Below are 16,774 nucleotides of genomic sequence, written 5' to 3'. Positions count from 1 at the left end.
CAGGAATGCTATTCGCGAGAATGCTCTTTATGTACTTTGGTTTTTGGAAGCTTCAAATGATTGACCAATAACCAACACTTTTTATATAAGCGACGTCGGCGCTTTTCCGAGTTTCAAAATTATATACATTTGAGCGACTACAACATTGATCACGTGAACTGCATTGGCCAATCACCGTCTATTATATAATTATATGGATGTATTATTTACTATTTAAATCCTTGTCCTACTGAATTACTTTTTGTAACACAAACTGCGAAGAGCGAGGTTATTACAACACCCAAACTATAAACGTTATTAAATTATTAGTTATTACCTTGGGCTATTCCAAAAATTAGGTGCACACCCCCTATAGAGGAGTAAATTTTCAATCAAAGAAATGTCCGGATATCCAAGTCTACTTTCAGAAAACGACTGGAATTCCAGTTGCCAATGTTACTGGGAAAAGCTTGGAAATCCAATCAAATGAAGGAAAATCACGGAAATGTTAAAAATGAGCTCTCAAATTGAGGATTTCTGATTTTGAACTATTGTTCTGCCGGATTTTTTTTGCCTTTGGCCACTTTAAAAGTCTGGATTTCCAACAGTCACGACTGGACAAAAAGTCCGGATATCCGAACTCCTCTATAGGGGGTGTGCATCTATTTTCTGGAATAGCCCCTTACGTTCAAGTGAAAGGCAATACAAATCTAAAACAGCGAGTGGTGATGCATCGAACATCGCTTCTGAAGTAATGCATCGCTATGATATTCAAAACGCCCGGGTGAAAATTTAGGCTGAACGTGTTTATCATGATTATTGTAAAGTCTGCACAAAAAGTAACGCAGCTGTTATAAATCCGGGGGGTTCTTCGATTGACGGAGATGTGCCACGCAGACTTTCGGATGCTGACTTTCTCTATACCTACATTTTACTGTTTTTCCTACCCATCAATATACCAATTTTCAACAAAAAGCACCCAAAAATTACCCAAATTTGCCCTAATTGGGTGCTTTTAAGGGCACTTTTGCCAAAATGCGCCCAATTGGGCGCACTGGTCTCCACTGAAAACCCACCCATCGATATACCAAAATCGCTGAAAAGGTACCCCAAAACCGTGGCACATCCCCGTATACCTTCAATCAGGGAGAACCCCCTCCGGGTTATAAATACGCCTATAGAACTAATAATTTTTTCCTCATTATTTCTACATAGAAAGAAGGACGATTTATTTACGCGCATTTTGCTACCCTATTTGTCAAATATCGTTCAATATTAACAACATAGTAGTACATTTAAAGAAAAATACTCGAATTTAAAAGTTGCAGTTTACAGCGATCAATGGTTATTGCGCAATCATTGTGGCACGTAGAACCCTGCATTTATCTTCGCGCTGACTTCAAATCAATACAAATAGCTGCAACTTTTAAATTCGGGTTATGTTCATTAAAAACACTGCTATGTTGTTCTGACGCTACAGGCATATTTATAACAGCTGCGTTACTCTTTGTTCAGTGTTTAGATAAATATGATTCTTTCTAACTCTTTAGGTGGATATCAGACACAAGCGTGCTGTTGGTGTTTTTGCCCACGTCGGTAAAGAACTCAAATATTTTTCAGCTCGAAAAGAAGTCGTCTTGTGTGGAGGAGCAATCAACTCACCGCAGGTAAATAATTGCACCAGGCTTGAATAGCATGTGCCCCATGTGTATCAGGCTTAAACATGATGTGCACCAGGCTAAAATATCATGTACACTAGGCTTAAATATGATGTGTACCAGGCTTGAATATCATGCGCACCAGGCTAAAATATCATGTACACTAGGCTTAAATATATGATGTCTACCAGGCTTGAATATCATGCGCACCAGGCTTAAATATGATGTGCACCAGGCTAAAATATCATGTACACTAGGCTTAAATATGATGTGTACCAGGCTTGAATATCATGCGCACCAGGCTAAAATATCATGTACACTAGGCTTAAATATATGATGTCTACCAGGCTTGAATATCATGCGCACCAGGCTTAGGGCCTAAATATGATGTGCACCAGGCTAAAATATCATGTACACTAGGCTTAAATATGATGTGTACCAGGCTAAAATAGCATGTACACTAGGCTTAAATATGATGTGTAACAGGCCTAAATATCATATGCACAAGCCAGGCTTAAATAACATGCGCACCAGGCTTAAATAACATGCGCACAAAACTTAAATATCATGTTGCACCAGGCTTAAATATCATTAGCACCAGGCTTATTATACCATGCGCACCACTAAATATCATAATAGTACCAGGCTTAAATATCATGTGCACTAGGCTTAAATAGCATGTGCACTAGCAAGTCCGTTAGCCGTCAAAATTAAAAAAGTTGCGCTTGACGAGATTGTCAATGAGCATCGTACAGCACATTGCCAATGAGCTATTCCAGTTCCATACACCCCCTATGGAAGACATAACTTAATTTCCCACATGGGGAGTGTAGATTTCAATTAGAGCCACCCGTTTAGCTAACAACATTTGGAATTCACACTCCCTGCATGGGAGATTAAGGTCATGTCTTACATACGAGTGTGTATGTGTTTTAACTGGAATAGCATAATCGTTACAAGGGCAACTTTTGATACGGAATATTATGAACTTTTTGGCTCTAAATCCCCATCGTTTCTTGCTGAAACTGACTAAACAGGTAAGGTAATGTAAAACTGACTAGTTGTCGTTTGTGCTCAATATAACGCGTCGTCATGTAGATTGAATTAAGTACTGTAACGGTAATAAAGGTATAGTAAAAACAACTTGTAACTGATTTTAAAGAAATTTTATTGAAAAGGAAGTGGTTGTTGGTTGTAACGAAGTGATGGTCAAGATATACTGTTATAAAATAAGAATAGCATTTTGGAATTCCTTTTATTCTCTGACTCAGGTACTAATGCTTTCCGGTATTGGTCCCAAGGAACATTTAGAAGAACTGGGAATTGTATGTATTCAAGACCTACCAGTGGGAAAAAACTTGCAGGTATATGTTCACTGCTCATAATATATGCATTTTATCTGAAAATAATAATATTAATGTCCATTCATTCAGTGCAGAATGTTAATCGTCCATACAATAACACGGTTAATTGCACATGACCACCTGATGACCATACGATATGTGACTGGACACGACGAATCAGTCGTAAACTCGGCCCCGGTCAATTTTGTTTTATTTCGTGTGTAGAAAATATACATCATAAGCTTAAAAATAGTATATCATTTGACTTCAAACGATATCCAGAACCGGGGTTATGGTTTGTTGAACTCTATTCCTTCAACAAAATGGTACCTTTTTTTCGGTTTTAAATGTGTCTCTTTTTCCATATTGCTGGTAATAAAGTCATAATTGGCGGTCATTTCAAATCATCCCCAAGTCAACGAGGTTCAGGAATGTCGAGTCCTCTCATTGTTTATTGTTATACATACCTAGACAAAATACAATACAATTGTAACCCACCACTTGAACAGGATTTAGCTAAAGCATACAAAGACTAGAGCTATTTAATGATTCTATATGTAGAAGATTATTAGCCTCTTCAGCAATATGATTATTGATTGGTTTAAACACTATCAAATGAGAAACATGTCGCGCCTAATTGAGACACCTATGAATACGACTTTCACGCATATTTTGCACTGTATCTCAGAATACAATTTGCCGAGTTTACGGCTCATTCGTAGTGTCCACTCACATATAGTACGCAAAAATAGATAGTAGTTCTTTATTTAATCATCTTTATTAACCAAAAAAGAAAAACATACATGCCTAACCTCAAGATCAACTGAGATCCATACCGATCTCAGGCAAGGGTAAACACAATGACAAACAGCAATACACATAAACAATGAGAAAATACATCATGGCGAGAATAAAGATTTATATGACTTCTTGGACATTCCACTTTGGCTCATGTCTCGAGTTGAAGATTGAATAAGATGACATAAGAACAGACTTGGTAATTTGGTCTTTCAATACCTTGATTTGTTTGGGGTGTTAAGTTGTTTTGACAAACGAGTCAGCCTAGAGCCGACTTCGATGGCAATTAACAAGCATTCATGCCCAGAGTCGGTAATATCGGAAATAAGCGTACCCAGTTAGCATCCTGGACAACCGATTCTTTTGTTATGCAAGGCTCACTCAGTCATTTAATGAGGCAATACAAACGATCGAATTTGGTGTTGAAATGAGCTAAATTTTTAGTTACACCTTTTCGATGTAAAATTAATTTTCTCGGCCAAATGAAAAGCAATCATTTTCATTTTTTCAGTAAATGTCAGGAAAAATTGTAGTGCTTGATACTGTATTTTTTTCAAATTCTAGTGTTAAACTTAGGCGTGAAATTTAGTCATTTAGTGTAAGATTTTCGATTTTGATAGGCTTAAACTCTGCCCGCGAGCCTTTTTTGGATCAACCTTTTAGCTTTTCAAAGTAATATAGTTCGCTAATGAAGGATTTTTCCCAACTTTCTAACGCACATCACCGTGAGCGATATATCATAGTTTTGTCAGAATTTGCGTTTTCATTTCACCATTTTTACTGCCGGCTGACCATTTTTCAAAATCAACGCGTGAAATCTAAGGCTAATACTAGCATTGTGGATCGATATCCCTGGGTTTAATAGGAATACCGGCATGGCTACAGTGTTGCTAGAACTTCAATATAGCAAAGAAATTCCCAGGCCTATAGCGCTCCTACTGATCATGTTTAACCAGAACACTCAATTGGGGATTTGGGCTACCAAATCGCTGGTCGGGCAATTTGCTTTCAATGGAAAATTGACCTGGATAAACAACTGCTGGTTGCTCTCGAGATAAAAGTACTGAGTTAGACATTTTCGGAGCATGAAGGGGAAAAGGGTAAAACAAAAACGGAAATTCTGACAAAACTATAACATATAGACCCACACGATGTGCCTTACAGGGGTGGGAAATATCTTTCTTTAGCAAACTATATTAGTTTGAGACGCTAAAACATGAATTCCGTAAAAAGCTCGCGGGCGAATTCAAGGCCTATAAAAATTAAAAATATCACACTAAAAGACACAATTTGATGCTTAATTTTAACACCAGGATTTTTAAAAATATGTATATCCAAGCACCAAGTTTTTAACTGACATTACTGAAGAAAAAATTATTGCTTTATATTTGACCGAGAAAATTAATTTCATAGCAAAAAGGTGTATCTCTGAATTGTGCTGATTTTAACATGTATCGATCAACTTTTAGCGCGACTAAGCATTTCTAAAGAATCGGTTGTCCAGGTGGCTGACTGTACCGATCATGTTTGACAGAATTGGCTTTACCTATGTTCAGCTCAAATGGCACCAACAGTTCAAAGAGAATGACTCGCTTGTCTGTAGAATAGAGCAATGTCTGGTTTTTTGGGCTGTGGGCTGTGGCAATTATTTTGGGCGGTATTGCACCGCCATCAATGCTATTATGTTCAATGTCGGCATAGACTTGTAGATTGCCACACTTAAACGATTCAGCCTCTTTGAATGTGGATAGAAACATACGAATAACATTTTTATGTATTCATAATATCTAGCATTTTTTGACAATTATTGAGTATGTGTAGTAAGGTACCTTTACCCTTACAAAGAGGACAAGCGTCAAAAAGTCTATTGCCCCAGCGTTTTAAATTTGTAAAAGAAGGTAGGTATCTAAGGATGCATTAATGGCGATTAATTAATCATTAAATTGAAACGTAATAGTCATTTTAGAGATTAAAATTATTATCGTTATACAGGACCACATGGACATCCATGTCAAGGCAGATGTCAAACCTGGGAGTGACGTTTTCACCATTAATAAGGTGGTAAATAGAAAAAAAAAATATATATATATATATATATATATATATTTTTGCATAACCTTCAATATGAATTATTATCGTTAGGTGCTCGTTTTTGTTCTCTACAGCCCCCGGAGGGGGTTCTACCTGGTTGAAGGTATACGGAGATGTGCCACGGTTTTGGGGTACCTTTTCAGCAATTTTGGTATATCGATGGGTGGGTTTTCAGTGGAGACCAATGCGCCCAATTGGGCGCATTTTGGCAAAAGTGCCCTTAAAAGCGGCCAAATAGGGCAAATTTTTGTTGAAAATTGGTATATTGATGGGTAGCAAAAACAGTAAAAAGTAGGTATAGAGAAAGTCAGCATCCGAAAGTCTGCGTGGCACATCCCCGTACAAAAATTTTCGAAGAACCCCCCGGGCTACAGCCTATCTCAAAAAACATTGTGCAAGTGAAAAGCGCGCTCTTTGGCAATTAGAAAATACCGTTGTGACATGATGCTCACATCAACGTCAAGGGCGCAGTCTTAGCTCTCATATGCCGTTCGTTCTGTTCAATTTGCTTGTTTTAGTTTCGAGATATGTTTAGTTAACAACGAAAGGGTAAAATCACAAGTGTGCCACTTTTACTAGGGAAGCTGAGGGCTGTACATGTAAATCAATGATAGCTGATGTTGATGCGTCTAATGCACTCCCCCTTTCGGGGCTCGTGCATTAGACGCATCAACATCAGCTCTCCCAACAGTAATGCGCATTCATTGCCCTATAAGTGTGAAATATTTATTTATCTTTAAACATGTAGCCTATTTAATCGTACAGCAGAATGTGAAATATTTATTTATCTTTTAATCTGTTTTAAAAGTGGAAAAAGGGAATCATTATACCTGTATCATGATAAAACAGTAAAAACAGATAAAATCGTATAAAATAGTTTGTATTGTTGCATAATTGATGCAATCTGTTGATTTTACGAAGGAAATCTTGATAAACTTGATGCTATCATTGACTCACATGTACAGCACTCTTTCCTAGTAAAGGTGGCACAATTGTGATTTTACCTTTTCGTTGTTAACTAAACATATCTCGAGATTAAAGCAAGCAAATTGAACAGAACAAACGGCATTTAAGAGCTAAGACAACGCCCTTGACGTTGGTGGAAGCATCATGTCTCATCTTATTGCACTTGCACAATTTTTTTTGAGACAGGCTGTATAACGCAGATACTAAATCATGTAGGCTTATTTAAAAGTACCATAATTTTGATCGTTAACCCAACAATTTATCTAGCCCATTGTTTATTATTGTCCTTAGAGTTTGTCATCGAGTAACCAATCTGAGGTTGCGGCATTTATTCGAACAAAACTGGAGGTAAACATACATTTTACACGGATATAAAATGGTCTATAACAACAATAATTATTCGAAAAATACCACTGTTGTTGGTGGAGTATTGTCTTCAAGTCATCTGATTAAAGCATAGCTCTGGTTCTTTTACTCAGTGGCGTAGATTGCTTTTTGACATGGGGATGGAAAAAATTCTTGAAATATAGTCCATCCAGCACCTTTTGGCGACAGAATAAGTTTATGGTACAAATGCGTGCGAAGCGCGCAAACAATTTTGCCATTTTGAAGCTAAAGTGATGAAATATTGCGCAAAAGTGGAAAAATATTTGGTTTGGGGTTATTCTCCAATCCCCTGGGATCTACGCCTATTGTTTTATTTTTCATTGGTGACGTGTTTCATCACTACTGCACCAAGATGTGACCAGGTCTACAACCACTGTCTCTCTTTTATCCTTAATATGGTGTTTTAGCTCCGTTACTTTAACCATTGAGATCTCTCAGGTAAAAACCTAATGTTTAATTGTTGTGGTGTTCGTTTTTGTACAGACCCAAATGTGGCCAGATCTAGAAATACAACCACTGTCGCTCTTTTATGCCTTCGGTCTTTTAGCTCCGTTACTTTATCCATTGAGATCGCCCAGGTAAGTATCCAAGTTTTGTTTAAAAACTGTATATTTTCAAGATAACGTCAGGGTCGATGAAATCATTGGAAAAGTGTTTCATCGTTCTCTAAAACAAAATAGTTAAAAAATAATTAAAATTATTGAAAATGATGTCCACATCTATTAATTGGTGCATAGCTTGTAAATGAACATGAGTGGATATGATGTTCATAAAATCTTAATTTAAAACGATTAACTAAATACAGTTCGAAAATTATTATACTTAGTTCCCTGGGTTAATAGGATGAACAAATTTAGGCCAGTGCAGATAAACGTTGAAAAAAAACCAGTGCATCTGGCCGGATTCAAACCGGCGACCTTCGTATTACTAGCACGACGCTCTAACCAACTGAGCTATAGAGGCAAGTTGGAGAAGAGCGGAAGATATAAATCTATAGGTATTAGGTCCGAATGATGTTCGTCGCATTACTAGCGGAAGGCATCAGAACTGCATAATGTAGAACAATTTAAAACTGATTCACACAAGCATTAGTAAAATTTCACTTACGAGTGGAATTTTCGTGCCTTATCCGAGGTCACTTCTTCAGCACTGAGTTGGCGTAGTACTGGAAGACGTACCGCTACTCGGGACACGTGATCTGGTCAATGAACCCAAACCACTTGACCCGAGTAGCCTCTTGTAGGCGGCTGGTAGGGGGTGGCGTCGCTGATCTTTATTGAGGTCCGGTTCGGAGGCTGCGATGTACATCGCTTCCTTAACCCCTCGCTGAAACCACCTGGAATCGCTGTCCAACACCTTGACCTCACCGGGGTCGAAGGAGTGTCTAGCAGATTTCATATGTCCTCCAACCGGCGAGGGCTCTCTTTTGTGTTCGGAAACCCTTTTTCCGAGAGCTCTTTCAGTCTCACCTATATATTGTGATGGACAGTCTGTACACTGAATTTGATAGATGGACCCCGTACGGTCCAGTGTCTTTACTTTGTCCTTGGGCGACACCACCATGCTCCTGATGGTGTTCGAGGGTTTGACATGAACAGTTACACCAGCACTCCTGATTTTCCTGTTAATCGCTTCCGTCACGCCTTGAACGTAGGGTAACGAGACGTGACCTTTGGAGGGGGTGTCACTCCGGCGAGGTTTGGGGTCCCGTTTTCTACTGCTCGGCGCAGTCCAGGTCCATTTGGTGTATCCGCATATGGACAGTGATTTCTTGACATGATCTAATTCTTTTTCAAGAAGAGTGCCGTCAGATGACAAAGTTTTGGTACTGGTACTGGTCGGTGTGGGTACTTTTGCGGTAGACACTGAAAACCAGCTTACCGTCAGGAGCACGGGTGATGAGGGTGTCAAGCATCGCGAGTGCATTTATTTATTTATTTTTTTTATTTTACAAATTCGGCTAAAAATACATCAATAAGCAAAGTAAAATTACGCAATACATGCAAAAGGAAACAAAAGTAAAAATAGACCCAATGGGCTAGCCAGGAAGAGTCAGAAGCATCAAGACACTGTCACCAAAAGGTGTGACTCCTCCAACCCATTGGGGCAATTACATAAAAAGATATACTATTGCACTGTTTAAACACATTGTGTGTACATCCACATCACAAGGATGCACCCACCAGCCACCACACATGTCTCCCCCACCCACCAGCCAGGAACAAAAACCAGACCCATGCCACGTGGAGGTCACTCCAAATCATCCCCAAGCCACATTGCCCACATGAAGGAATACAGAAAACATTCCCAAACCAGGCAACCCGGTGACGACCCCAAGCGACCGGGACCGGGACGAGCCCGGCATCCACCCAAGGCCAACAAATGGAAAGAGACACATGCAGCAGCCGACAAGCCCACCCTCCCGATATGGATGTACACATTATTACATTATTGCAAGATGGAAATCTGCTCAGTGACCCCTACATGTACCTATCAGACACATGGATTTACCCCCACCCCCTCCTCCCCGACCCACCTGAACCCTACCAACCCACCCAGCAACACCCACTCCCACCCCCACCAGACCAACACAGGCCATGAAGACGGATAAAGTAGGTCACTGAGCAGAAAACCAAGACAACAAAATTTAAGAGTCCTGCTCTTCAGTACTATTATTTACTAAATAAGTTTTCAAATGTTTTTAAAAGACTTTGTGCCCATGTACAAGATAAAATGATCCTTTACAGAATTTGGCAAACCAGCCCACAGGCGAGGGAAATTTACAGCAATGGTAAATTTGAAACTGTCAGTTTTGGGTGTGATATTATGATTAAAAACTAAGTTTTCTGAGTGACGTGTGTTTACAGACCAATTGCTGAAACCAAAAGTGTTACAATTTAATATACAAGTACAGGCAAAACATATAGACAAATATTTCCTTCTGTTGTTAAGATCCATGATGTTGAGTTGTTTGAGACGCTCCCCATATGATTGATCCCCCCGCCGTTGACCCAATATGAACCTGGTGGCACGACGTTGAATAGTTTCCAGGGTGCTAATGTGATTTTTGCGATAAACAAACCAAACTGGGGAACAGAAATCAATAATAGGTAAAACAAGGGAACGATACAGTGTAAGGAGAATATTTTGTTTTTGATTTCCAACAACAGTTCTAAGAAAACCTAACAATCTATTGCACTTTTTGGTTACATAAGATACATGTGTATTCCATGTGAGGTCAGAAGAAATCTGAACCCCAAGAAGACGAAGACTGTTCGCTTGAGAAAGCTTAGTATTAGACACAAGATAAATTGGAGAAGGCTTATTTTTACGACGGGTAATGCACATAACCTGACACTTTTGGGGATTTAGTTGGAGAGCATTATTCTCTGACCACCAGTGAAGCGTAGTAAGATCATTCTGAAGAATTTCAATATCAGAATCATTGGTAATTGTGCGAAATAAAAAGGTATCATCAGCGTATTGAAAAATCTTGGAGCAGAGGTGAAGATGGAGGTCATTGACATAAATATTAAAAGCAGTGGCCCCAACACTGACCCTTGGGGCACACCTGAGAGGACAGAAACAAAATTGGACATTTGACCACGGAAAACAACCCTCTGCTTACGGTTGGTAATGAAGGAAGAGATCCAGCTTAGGAGTGGACCCCTAAAACCATAAGTGCGATGCAGCTTTGCCAAAAGAACTGCATGCGAGATAGAGTCAAAAGCGCGACTGTAATCAACTGAAACTAAGTCAATACGCGGTGTCGGGGATGTACGTCGATCCAAAATTTTGTTCCACTCACAAACGGCTTCATTTAAAGCAGTGGTACATGATTTCCCAGGAGAAAATCCATGCTGGTCAGTGTAAAGAAGACCGTTATACAAAAGATGATTACGGATGTGGTCAGAAACAATACTCTCCAACATTTTGACAATAATTGCTGTAAGTGCAATCGGACGATAATTGTTGAAATCACTCCGATCAGCTTTTTTATACACAGGAACAATATTAGCGGTCTTCCAACATGAAGGAAGATTACCAGTTGAAATGGATATGTTAAAATGCGAGTGAGAACAGGGCAGATGAGGTTTGCACACAATTTGAGCATACGACATGAGATTTCATCAGGACCAACTGCCTTGTCAGGGGAGAGACTCCTGAGTTTTTTAAAAACCATGTCATCAGATATTTTAATATGACTTATGGTGGGGACATCAAGAACAGGAGAAGTTACCTCCCTGACATGACTGGAATTGGTAAAATAACTGGCAAATAAGTGATTGAAACCATTTGCAATTTCAGACGGGTTGGATGATTGAATACCATCAATGACAAAAGAACAAGAATCTGGCTCAGCACGTTTAGAGCGAACAAATGACCAGAAACCTTTTAAGTTATCATTTTTGGCAAACTTGACTTCCCAGTGAGAATTGTAGGCCTGTTTCTTAGCATAGGTAAATTCATTATTCAACTTACGATAAGTTTCCCAATCAGCTTGTCTGTCACTACGTTTAGCTTTATGATAAGCTTTCTGTTTTTTAGTACTCATACGCTTCAGATCATGAGAAAACCATGGTTTAAATTTACGTTTTTTAGTAACCTTAGGTATACATTTATCTATATAAGAGAAAAAAGTCTGTGTGAAAGAGTCCAAGACCCGATCAATGGGCCAGTCATCTTTGAAAACATTGTACCAGTCAGTATTTAAAACCAGATAATTTAATTGTTCTACATCAGCGCGATCATATTGGTAAAATGTTCTGCGAAGGTTGGGTAAACCCGTGGTTTCCCTCTAATTTTAAAAGTTACCATATGATGGTCCGAAGTAGCAAGTTTCTCAGTTACTTGAACATCAAACACTTGATCAGATCTTGAAGCGAACACAAGGTCGAGCATCGAGGGAGGACCATTTTCTGGCGTGCGTGTGTAATCGTTGACCAGCTGGTGAAGACCAAAAATGTCAGAGATGGCAGTGAGCTTCTCATAGAAATTGCTATTGGGAATGCGATTAGGTCCAAAATTTACATTGAAATCACCAAGAAGCAAGGTACCGGCAAAACGCTCAGGATGAAGGTTAGCAATAGTTTCCTCAAGATTGTTGCTTTCAAGTTCAACCGTGAATTTGATGGATGGGTGTACAGAGTTCAGATGTTGAGTGAACGTATCTACCTCAGCTTTGTCCATATCACCATAATGTCATCGACATAGCGCCCCCAGTATTTGGGGGGGATTAGCACACGATTGAAGAGCCTTCTCTTCAAAGTTCTCCATGAAGAGATTCGCAATAATCGGGCTCACTGGGGAGCCCATCGCCGCACCCTCGCGTTGAACATAAAACTTGTCATTGTAAACGAAGTAAGTGGTTTTAAGACAGGTGCTCAGAAGGTCAGTAACTTGCTGTGGGCTAAGGTCAGTTCTGGACTCTAAGGTGGTGTCCGCTGTTAACAAGTCCTTAACAATAACTAAACTTTCATCCACCGGAACGCACGTGAAGAGGGCTGTGACATCAAAGGACACAAAGCATTCATCGGGACCGAGAGTGAATTTAGACATCTTGTTGACCAAGTCCTCACTGTTCTGCAGATGTCTTTCAGATTTACCAACAAGGGGGACAGGATGTTGGCCACAAATTTAGCTGTGTTATACGTAATGGAACCGCGACTCGCCACTATCGGTCTAAGTAGGCACGAAGGTTTATGGACCTTAGGAAGGCCATAGAACTTGGGTACAACAGCCGTGGTGGGGTACAGCTGTCTGTACAACTTAAAGTCAATCCACTCCTCGTCTTTGAGGACTTTGAGTTGATCCACCAAGAGATTTTTATACTTGGCAGTAGGGTCTTTCTTAATGAGTTCATACGTGTTCTTATCAGCTAAAAGTTCATTGGCTTTGTCTTGGTACGAGGTTTTGTTCATTACCACAGTAGCCCTCCCCTTGTCAGCAGGGAGGATCATGATATTATTGTCAGATTTCAGATCACGAAGCGCTGCTCTTTCCTCTTTGGAAATATTACTGTCAGGGACCTTCGCATGTTCTAGAATGTCCACACAATCGAGTCTCAAACGCGACGCCTCGTCCGAATCGTGCCCTATCAATTTGGCCCCTGATTCAACACCGGTGATGAATTCGACTACCGGGATTTTGGATGGACTTATCGCGTAGTTGAGTCCCTTTGATGAAAACAAAACTCGACCGCCGGTTGACCATCGGTTACCGGTTGCTTGGAACAATAGCAACTGGACCCAACTGGACGGAACCACCCGGAATTGGCGGTCGGCCACTGGTCAAGTTTTGATTCCATCCCTAATGCGATGTTCGTATGTTGTGTTCTCAATGTTATTTATGTATTGGCTATTTCTTACAGGTTCTATCCATATTTCGGCTTCGATATACCAATAGCTGAATACAGACAAAGAGAAGGCTACACATATCAACTCATTCTGTTGCATCCAAAAAGTAGAGGGGAGATTAGACTTCAAAGTACCGACCCTTTGATGCATCCCATAATAGATCCACACTATCTTGAGAACCAACATGATGTTGATGTTCTGGTTGAAGTACGTGTAGAAAAAAAAAATAATAATAAAAAGTAAACGCCAAAAGTAACACATAACTTCATTGGTCTATTTGACCAAACGATTAAAATGATTAGCGACGACGAGTCAGTTTTGGGGTGCAGGTGTTAAGAGGTGCAGCTTAAACACTTAAAGAAAATGGTGATACCTGAACAATTTGGACAATGCCGTAGTACATCGCAAAACCTGATTACTCTGTTATCATTTCTAACAAATATCTCACGTCTGTAAATTAATAACATTTGACATGGGGATCAGAAATTTAATAAACTGCTTATGAAGATAATAAGATATTAATGTAATTATTTAATGTGTTTTGGTGTTGTGTCGCATACATGTTGATGTATTCTATTGGAAAATACCAATCGTCCCTGCTGCGTCAAATTGGGTGATTCGCGCTACCCCGGCTCTTTATCTGTTTATAATTTAATGGTATTGAATAGTAAATGAAAACTTCCTAAAGCATTTTATAGTATTTTTTCATCTTACCTTTTTCACATCTTTAGGCAATACGTATAGCAAAGACGATCTCGGAGAGCAAAGCTATGTTACCACTTGAGTAAGTAGAATCATCATATTAGCAAAGACCCATAAGGTGGTTCGTCCTTTGTTTGGCACAACTGGTCGAATTTACAATGTCACACATCAATACCTATTCGCCGTAGAAGTGATGATGTAACAGGATTAACTACCATAGCAATAGGTTCAAACATTTTTTGAATATATTGCCCTGCACTATAAACAAGCAGTTTGCACTCACCCCCTGTGTATGTATGCAATCATACATTTAATACAACAACGCGTACTTTCAATCTACTAATCTTGCCGTGCGATCCAGGTTTTTATCCCTGTTCTTTGACATCTATTGTTCAATGCAGAGGTGCCGTGTGAACGTAGTGCAGGGCGATATATTCAAAAAAATGTTTTAACCTATGTGGTAGTTAATCCTATTACAACATCACTTCTACGGCGAATAACATACTACGGCGAATAACCTACTGTATTACATTCTACAAGTTGTGAGAATTGAAAGTACCAAATTGCAACTTAACGATTTTTATTATTTACGTCTAGAATATGAGAGACCTTGTTTCGCACCGGGTTTTGCATAAGACTTAGCTTGCAATAAAGGATCTTTATCTTAATACGATTGCTTATTATCGTTTTTATTGAAACAGGTTGAAACACGTGGACCTCAAAATGCCTAGCAGCTTTCACTCTACGTGGTCTAGTGAAAATCTGGAGGAGTATGTACGCCACTTTGCTTGGACATTATACCACCCAGTTGGCACATGTAAAATGGGAGCAAGCAATGATTCAACAGCAGTTGTGGATCCGCAACTAAGGTACATCTTTGTGTTGGTATCTCTATGTGTTTCTACCTTTTTTGTTATTCCCCGTTGGATGTTGTGTCACATTTTTCCTTTTTATACATTGCTAGTCTGGTTCCCTGCTGGATAGTTGGAAAAGATTTTCCCTGTGAGTTGCTCCTTCAAAAAGGGGTGAATTTTCCTATTCAAGTACCAAGTCCACTATCCGGAAGAATGTGATATGTGGGGAAATGAAGAGAATTTCGGACAAATTATATTTTTATTACATTATTTCCCGACCACTGGCGGCATTATATTCCTACTACATGTATCTCCATTGCATCTAACATTGCCAACCCCCGGAAAAACACTGCATGCCCCACCCCTGATACCGGTAAATCCCCGTGTAATGCCCGGTTGCAATCCCAGCCAGTGCCAATACTTCAATTACCGCTTTGCCGCTTCACTACGGATGCCATCTGATCAATAATAATTTATTACTATTATTATTATTATTTTAGAGTGAAAGGCATCACAGGTCTTCGAGTAGTAGATGCTTCTATTATGCCGCACTTGACATCAGGTAACACCATGTCGCCATCCATTATGATTGGAGAGAAGGGAGCAGATCTTATCAGGGAAACACGTACCGGTACCCATCATACGGATGCCTCTAAGCTTTAAGGCGACGCGATCTTTTGTGCGTAATATTGAGGGCCAGGGGATTCACTCTATCATGAAACGAAATATTTGAAGAAATCAAAGAGCCACAGGAATAGAAAAAATGTATAGTATTTCACGGCAGACACAATTTCTTTTAATGACAAAATTAATTAATTTAAATTAAATTAATTTTTGTAATCGATCAAAAAACAAACGTTTTATACCAATTTTGAATTTAGCCTGAATCCGTAAGTATGGCACCTCTCGCCCTTTATAAGTTCAAGGCTGTTTTTACCATTATGCAGCGAACCATTGTTGAAGCATGGAAGAAAGAGATAAAAAGGAACCACAACGAACGCATTCACTTTGTCCACTCCCTTTACCGACATTTAATTGACATTGTTATTCATGAGGATTTACTTTGATCAATACCCCGCGTTAAATAGGTGATTGGTATTGTACTCCATGTATTTGCATGTCTTCTGGAGTGTGTCTGAAGGATGATTTGAACTAATGACCTTCCGTGCAAGCACCCTATAGGATTTTCTCTGATGACGTGATCATCGGTCATTGATGGCCTACATCTTTTTCTTCCATTTTGCCCAATTTTCCCGAACTTTGATGACTTTTTTCTCAGAGTTGGCAGTCTTTGGCACTGAAACGAGTTAGCTAGTTACGATTATACACATATAAACTATTAAATTAAACAGTTTTTATGTACCGGACTCAACCGGAACATTGTGCATTATTTAAGAACATTTTACATCTATTTTTCATCGAAAAGTCACCAAAATCTTACCTTATTTGCTAAAGCTGAAACTCAGCAAAAAACGGCCGATTTTGACGACCTTTTCGATGTTTTAAAGGACATTTTCTACACAATACGATCAAGAAAACAGTTTGACTGTAGATCCCAAAACAAAGCTACTATACATGTTCAGAGCATCAGTGAACTTCCAGAATCTTACTTCCGGGTAGCGTTTGTTTGTTCGTGGATG

The 16,774-nt window shown here is 39.3% G+C and overlaps 1 protein-coding gene and 1 non-coding gene across 2 annotated transcripts in view; one reads left to right on the top strand and one right to left on the bottom strand.

Moving 5' to 3' along the window:
* Positions 1-16,553, top strand: part of LOC140144758 (uncharacterized GMC-type oxidoreductase Mb1310-like) — a 58,621-nt gene extending 42,068 nt beyond the window's left edge. Inside the window, exons 7-15 of the mRNA XM_072166564.1 lie at positions 1,530-1,646; positions 2,909-3,001; positions 5,771-5,836; positions 7,127-7,183; positions 7,706-7,800; positions 13,593-13,785; positions 14,310-14,362; positions 14,982-15,149; positions 15,635-16,553. Coding sequence (XP_072022665.1) covers positions 1,530-1,646; positions 2,909-3,001; positions 5,771-5,836; positions 7,127-7,183; positions 7,706-7,800; positions 13,593-13,785; positions 14,310-14,362; positions 14,982-15,149; positions 15,635-15,797 — 1,005 coding nt within the window. The 3' untranslated portion in view covers positions 15,798-16,553. The remainder of the gene's footprint in view (positions 1-1,529; positions 1,647-2,908; positions 3,002-5,770; positions 5,837-7,126; positions 7,184-7,705; positions 7,801-13,592; positions 13,786-14,309; positions 14,363-14,981; positions 15,150-15,634) is intronic.
* Positions 8,112-8,185, bottom strand: Trnat-agu (transfer RNA threonine (anticodon AGU)). The gene has a single exon. It is a non-coding gene; the product is annotated as a tRNA-Thr (tRNA).
* Positions 16,554-16,774: the final 221 nt, after the last annotated feature.

The sequence above is a fragment of the Amphiura filiformis genome, unplaced genomic scaffold (assembly GCF_039555335.1).
Source record: "Amphiura filiformis unplaced genomic scaffold, Afil_fr2py scaffold_78, whole genome shotgun sequence".
NCBI classification, from domain to species: Eukaryota; Metazoa; Echinodermata; class Ophiuroidea; order Amphilepidida; family Amphiuridae; genus Amphiura; species Amphiura filiformis.
The sequence above is the reverse complement of the archived record's forward strand: the minus strand, read 5'-3'. Positions and strand labels throughout refer to the sequence as shown.